This window comes from Panicum virgatum, chromosome 4K (genome assembly GCF_016808335.1).
Source record: "Panicum virgatum strain AP13 chromosome 4K, P.virgatum_v5, whole genome shotgun sequence".
In the NCBI taxonomy this organism is placed as follows: Eukaryota; Viridiplantae; Streptophyta; class Magnoliopsida; order Poales; family Poaceae; genus Panicum; species Panicum virgatum.
Window position 1 is genome coordinate 17,487,319 of NC_053139.1, and position 6,939 is coordinate 17,494,257.

Here is a 6,939-nt window from a genome sequence, read left to right on the forward strand (position 1 = left end):
ACTTATTATTCGGTTAAGTAGGAACGGCTTTAAGAAAACTCTTTTAAAAAATAAACCCCTGCATGTGTAAAATCTAGCTTTACTGCAAATTAACCCTAGCCTTATCCTTGATTTATCCTGTGCATATCTGTGTTACCCCCTCCGTGGATGGGGTTGGACTTGTTGAGTACTTTTGTACTCACCCGATATATATTTGTGGTTTTTTCTTCAGAAGAAGATCCGGACTTTATTGTCGAAGACGTTGAGTACAGGTTGCGTCCGCGCCCAACTTTGCCTGTGGTGTTGGCCCTTTGTAAGATGCTTCTGATAGCGCATTACTCTGAGCCCGAGCTGGAGACCGTCTGGGTTGTGCTTTGGTGTATCACCGTAGCTTTTTTACTACTTATTATCGTTTGTATCGAGTGTCCGCCTCCTCGGAGGTTTGTACGGTGACTGTACCATCTATTGAATAAATGTGTTATCTGCCTCCTGGGATTGATAGTTGTATCACATTTAATCTCTACTTATGTGGGGACGCTTCACCGGCCGGAAGAAAAATCCGCAACTGCCGCGGCTCGCAGCAGTCCGGAAGGAGATCCCGTCGTAGGGAAGTCCTGCCACCTCCCTTTCGCAAGGAGGACAGAAAGAACCAAAAGCCAAAGCGCTAACCTCCAACGGAGTCCATGCCCAGATGCCGCGTCAACTTGCAAAGACTCCATGGAGAAGCAAGCTTGTCGCCGAGGCCTCAGGGCCAGCCTGCGACCTTATTTGCCGGCGGCGTGGCAGCGGAGCCACCCCCGGAGGTCGTTCCTCCACCCTCGACGCCGATGGTGAGGAAGACGAAGACCTAGATACTAAACTACCTAGTCTATTCACAGTCGTACGATGATTCCCCGATCCACTACCATCTCCAGCGCCGAACTAGCTACCGGAGACGGAAGGGATCGGCGAAATCGCTGCCGGAAAGCAGTTCCGCCTCCTTTTCGCCCTTTTGTACCGTAGCAAGGGGGTAAGGATGGAAAGACTGAGCCCACTGTATCTCTTTGAAGTAAGAGATAATTAAATACTTTATCATGGATGGTCTTGTAAAGTGTTCATGACATGAAACCTCCGTCGAAAGGCTACGATGACGAGAAGGTGAATTAAACTGTTCCAAATACAAAAATTTTGATTTACGTTCACATCAAAGTAGAGAATTTGCAACTCAAGTTGGAATTATTCTTAAAAAACTAAGCTAACTTGAAGTTTAACAAAATTCAAATAATTTTTTAGGTTGAGATAGGATTTAGGTACAAAGGTTAACATTATAAACCAGATATTAACATTTTTGTGTCTGAGTTGAAGAAGGAAGATGTTGTAGGTCGACTGATTTTGTGTGGTAATCAGATAGTGCTACCAAACAAATTTTATTTGTATGAAGATAAGCTACGTGTCAAAAAGGAATAAGAAATATATTATGAACGTGTTAAACACTAAAATGTTTGATCGGCAGAGCCTGCCCACTCAGTGAGCCCCTGGCTTGTAAGTGTACTCGTATTTTTCTAACTTTTAAAAATAACTGTGCTTTTTATTTCAGTTTTAGGTGATTGCCCATCAATAATGAGCCGTCTATGTTGACTTCATCTAGTATTTGCGTATGTGCTGTGTTCCAAAAAATATATTTGATAGGCCCATAGCTTATATTTTATTGATAGAATACATGACGTCTGTATTGTTATTTTCTTTTACTTTCTGTAAATAGAATTCTATTCTCTATATAGAACCTGTGTATAAAATTCTATTCTCCTAAAATCGTACTATTATTTTTCTGAAAAAAGAGAGAATTTGTGCCACAAAACAACTAAACTCAGGCACTGCTGCCAACATGAGAAAGCTGCAATGCTGTGACAGAAAAGCGCAACCCAGCACCAAGAACATAATCCATGCTAGAGGCAGACCATGATTGTGCAGGTCAAAGCTACCGTCAAACCGGCAGGACAATCAGGACTAGCATCACTTGATTGCTACTCCCTCCTTCCCCGTTTATAAGGCATGGTAGAACATGACACGGTCTTCTAAACAACACTTTGACCATTTATTTATCATATATTATATCACTTTTGATTATAAGCTTATAATCATTGTAAACTATATTTGATTATGAATCCATTCATATGAAATTTGCATTATAAAAATAAAAATTTAATAGTCAAATTATTGGTCAAAGATGAGAAAGTTTGAATCTTTATATACGTGTATGCCTTATAAACTGGGAAGGAGGGAGTACTACACACGAACTGAAACTTTTTGCAGTCTTCCAAGAAGAAAATTACATGGCCTTTTTTATGCAGCCATGAGCCCACCATCTGACTGGGTTAATAAGAGGCAGCTTTATCAACAAGTAATAATACTTTTAAGCTGGCAAGGTTTGACGGCAGAAACAGGTGTCAACGTCAATGGATTATTGTCTTATCGATGAACAGTTCAACAAACACGGAAATAATTGAAAGATACTCCAGAGTCGACCACCCAGAACATCAGCAAGAAAATGGAGACTAGTCAAAAGGGCAAATATTTTCTTTAAGGAAAAATTCCATATTACTCCCCTCAAGTATTGTCAGAGTCCATATAACCCTCTAATTTTTTTTTTCAATTTACCCCCTAAACATCATTTGGTCCAATTTACCCTTAATAAGATTTATCTTTTTTATTTACCATGCACAAGTGAAGTCTCAAGTTGAAATTTTTGAGGATGATAGTGAGCATCATAACATATTTTAGAAAAATGTGTCAAAAATTTTTCATCATTATTTTGATAGGGTACAACATTTAATAATAAATTAACCTGTATGATACAAAATTATAGGAAAAATACTAAATTCATATATATATTTTTGACATACGCTGTGATGCCAACTACAATCATGCAAAACCTTAAATTAAGATTCCACTTGTATGTGGAGAAATAAAAAAGATTAATTGTATTAGAAGGTAAAATGAACCAAATGATATAGTTTAGGGATCAAATTGAACCAAGAAATTGTTAAGAGGGTTATCTGGACTTGAGCCAAACTTGAGGAGAGTAATTTGGACAATCCAGTATAAGCCTCTCCCATCTGGATTCTAGAGCAAAGACTTCAGATGTGCAAGTCTTACAAGGTGCCTTGATATGGGCTTTTCAGATGACGATATAGTCTAGAAAACTGACCAGGTACTACTAAAAATCCTAATGAAGACAAGTTCGAAAAGAACTTAATTACAGTACATTCCCAGTTTTTTTCCTTCTAAAGGAATGGCAACTTTTATCCACCCAAAAAGTTGTGTGTAACCGGAAACGAAGTTAACTCCAGAATTCTAGATCACTCAAGGTCAAGAACAGGTTCATATCATAAGTAAAGGCACCAAGCTTTCTGGCTCGCAAGTTAACATTAGTGCAGAGCATATGATAAATCAACCCATAGGAACAAGTCAACATTCAGAATTACTGTCAGGACTCGCGGAATTAGGGTGCCACGCAAAGAACTGAATGGAAAAAGCCACAGGTAGGTGCAGACATGCACAGAGTGTCAAGCCTGACCTGGTTTAGCTGTCTGAACTCTGAAGCCTTGACAGTTGCCTTTTGTAGTTCATGTGAAGGATACCTGGCTCTCTTGGCCTGCTATCTCTTCCAAACCGTATGCTATCAGATCCTTTAAGGAAGCACAGCAGAAAACCACCTAACATAGTATCACTTGTACTGAAAGTTTCAAGAGTGGGATGCATGTAAGCTATATACGAACCAATATGGCAAAATATAAAATAAAATACTGCACAACTTCAAATTCAACTGGACAGAGACTTGAATATGTCATTCAGCACTCTGTGGACATCAAAACCAAATCTATGGAGCGATCCCATAGATATTAAATACAGCCACAGAGAGGAGATGATCACAACTGCTGCAATAGCTGTGCATATACTCTGGTATGATACAAGAGAAAAACCATCATGTAAATATATTAGGTAAAAAATCCTACACATGTATTTCTCTCAAAATACGAGCAATTTAGCCTTGGATCTGATGCTAGCTGCTGGTCTCCTCTGCATCAGCAAGCACAAACTCTGTGTACAAGTTCTTCAATGCTATCACAACTGTCATTATAAGGGGACCTAATATCGCTCCCTGCAGAACAGCAACCAAAACAAAATCATCAGCCCAATTTGAGGTCAAGGAAAAGCTCCATATCACTATGTGAGGATTATTGCTATACTCCAGCTCCCAAGAATCAGGATGGTGTTTGAAGCAATTTAGTGAACAACCAAGCACAGAAAATAATTCTCTACTTCCTATTTATAAATAGTTGTTTCATCTTCTGACTTTCACAAACACAAATTATTTACACAATTACACAGCTGTATGACACATAATCTATGGAAAATTGTTCAACATGACAACATTGTTGCCATTTTTTTGTAGCCTAGAAGTATATACTTGTAGTTCAGTACTTTAGTGCAGGTAAGTATGTAGAAGTGCAATAAGCAGAAAAATATGTGGAAAATGATTTTTTTTCCTAGAGCACAACTATCTAAATCACAAAAAGGGATGGAGAAAATACACTACTATGTAGACCACAAAAGAAGTTTTCTATTGTATCTCAAAAAGAAAAAAAGAGTTGCAGAAGGGATTGTATCTCACAGAAAAAAAAGAAGGTTCTTCTAATTGCATCTTGAAAAAAAAGATAATATGCAAGACAAATAGTACAAAATTTAACTTATCATAAAAAGCACTTTTATTGCAAAATGAGTAGTACGCAACAAAATTAGTACCTCCAGAGCATTTGGAAACAGAGTCATGCCACCAATTATGCTGAGGCCGGTGAGATATCCATTGTATCCAGGTATATCCTCCAGAATGGTAGTTGTTCCATAATCCATCAGTGTGAGATGTATAACCGTTACCACTAGTGCAAGAACATATCTCCCTTCCATGAGCAGCTGCCCTGCAGCAAATATTGAAGACAGCCAAAATGGAAGTATTGGCACAAGTGCGCTGATGAATCCAAGCACAGTGGATGTGTACACAAAGTGCACCTTGAAGAACTTGAACAAGAGCCATGTCAGGCCTCCTTGGAATATGGCAATCTTGGCAGTGGCCAACAAGACACTACTAATGGCATGGTCGATGACCTCAACACAGCGATCCTTTACTTGTTTTGACACTGGTAAAAGATCAATGATCTGCTCTGTAGCTCCACCCCCCTCTACTGTAATGAGGTAATACAACACCCACAAGAAGACCATCAGCTGCGATAAAAAATTGACCACCTCAGCCGCACCTGAGACAATGTGGAGAGCGATGGATAACATCAAATTAGCACTACCACCGAGCACCGATGTGCTACTCGACAACAGCCTCTTTGCGATCTCTGTTCCCTGCAAAGCCAGCTCTTTGGCCTTTATCACCAAATCCTCCCTTGTGATCAACAGCTCCCTAAAGAACGAGTCCAGCTCCCTGTAAATCTCCACCCACTCCCTTTTCTTCACACGTGCGGCAATTGATTGCAGCTTCATTGAGTATGGGTGTGGTCTGGAACTGATGAGCGCCTTGCTCTTTGGGTCAACTGATTGGCTGATCAAGAAATGTCGGAATCCGCTGGTGAAATCAGTAAGGTTGTACTGCACTGCCAATTGGTCCACCTGCTCCCAGACTGTGTCATAAATCTTGGCGGAGTACTGATCGATCAAGCCGGGGATATCATTGTCGTCCAGCCACTTCTTGAGCCCAATCTTCTCAGAGTAGTTGCCCTTCTCGACATGGGACTTGAGGGACATGACGGCGTCCTTGCCCTCGAGCCCAATCTTGTAGGAGAAGAAGATGCTCCCGGTTATGAACCCGGCGATCATGCCGAGCATGAGGCCAACAGCGACGAGCGTCTTGAGGTGGCGCAGGATGCCTCCAGTTAAGAGGAGGCCGCGCGAGGAGGGGCGGCGACCGGAGATGCGCGAGGAGGCGGCGCGAGTGAGCTTGGGGGTCGCGGCGAAGAAGGCGAGCGCGAGCGCAAGGAGCAGCAGCGCGGCGGCGGGGCCGAGGCGCTCGAAGAGGACGAGGAAGAAGAAGGAGGAGACGAGCCAGCGGAGGAGGCGCGGGAACGCGGGGGAGTGCGGGAGCGGGCGGCGCAGGAGCGCGGCGCGCGCGTCGGCGAGCGTGGCGCCGGAGGAGCGGAGCGCGGCGAGCGGGAGCGCGAGCACGGCGGCGCTGAGCCCGCCCCGGAGCGGGGGCTCCCAGAAGGCGACGAGCGCGCGCTGCGTCTCCCGGAGCGGGACGGAGCAGAGCAGCGCCCACTGCAGCGGGCGGAGGAAGTCGGCGAGCAGCATGTAGAGGCCGTAGAGCACGAGCAGCGCCGTGGCGAGCCCCGCGTGCGCCATGGCGATGTAGAGCGCCAGGCGCGCGTCGGGCTCCAGCGACAGCCCCCCGATGTCGCCCCCCGCCGCCGCAGCCGCAGCCGCCTTGGGCTTCCCCTCCTTCAGCTTCAGGGCCGGCTTCAGCGCTGGGGGCGGCGGCTTCTTGGCCGGCGCGGCGTCGGGCTCCTGCTTGGGCCGGCGCAGCGAGGCGGAGCGGAACATCTCGGACCACGGCAGGCCGAGGGCGGCCTCGTCCTTGTCCTTTCCCGCGCCCGCGCCGCCGCGAGGCACGAGCGCCATGTGCTCGAGGAAATGCCGCTGCCGCTGCTGCTGCGGCGGCGACGGCGGGCGGCGGGCGGTGGCTGGGGGGGGGGGGGGGGCAGCGTCGCCTGCCCTGCGCCCCTCGCGCTGTCGGGGATCCGATGGGATGGGTGGTGGATTTGAGGGGTGATTAGTGCGGGTGGGCCAGCCATGGCGGCGATTAATCGCGGGGGGAGACAAACCGGGGAGGGGGACGAGTTAACCGGCGCCCAGCCACCGACATGTGGGCCCACGTGGGTAGACGGTGACACGTGGCGTGTCAGGGGCTCGCCTTCCGTT

The 6,939-nt window shown here is 45.5% G+C and overlaps 1 protein-coding gene across 3 annotated transcripts; it reads right to left on the reverse strand.

The window, feature by feature from the left end:
- Positions 1-3,752: 3,752 nt before the first annotated feature.
- On the reverse strand, positions 3,753-6,736 carry LOC120703343. 3 transcript variants are annotated; one of them, XR_005686908.1, is made up of 3 exons: positions 5,029-6,712; positions 4,765-4,937; positions 3,753-4,120 (listed from the first exon to the last, which is right to left on the reverse strand). XR_005686908.1 is itself a non-coding variant. In XM_039987385.1 (3 exons), exons 1-3 carry the CDS (start codon positions 6,637-6,639, stop codon positions 4,022-4,024), a joined length of 1,878 nt encoding a protein of 625 aa, XP_039843319.1. In that variant the 5' UTR covers positions 6,640-6,709; the 3' UTR covers positions 3,753-4,021. The 3 variants fall into 3 exon arrangements, 2 of the variants coding, with proteins under 2 accessions (XP_039843319.1, XP_039843318.1); XM_039987385.1 differs by having other exon boundaries at positions 4,765-4,932; positions 5,029-6,709; XM_039987384.1 differs by having other exon boundaries at positions 4,765-6,736.
- Positions 6,737-6,939: the final 203 nt, after the last annotated feature.

Bases quoted from the DNA above. Each gene is read 5' to 3' on its own strand.
- LOC120703343 (XM_039987384.1), bottom strand. From the start codon at position 6,639: ATGGCGCTCGTGCCTCGCGGCGGCGCGGGCGCGGGAAAGGACAAGGAC. The intron at 4,121-4,764 runs GTACTAATTTTG...GCTGTTCTGCAG, and splicing joins TGTTTCCAAATGCTCTGGAG to GGAGCGATATTAGGTCCCCT.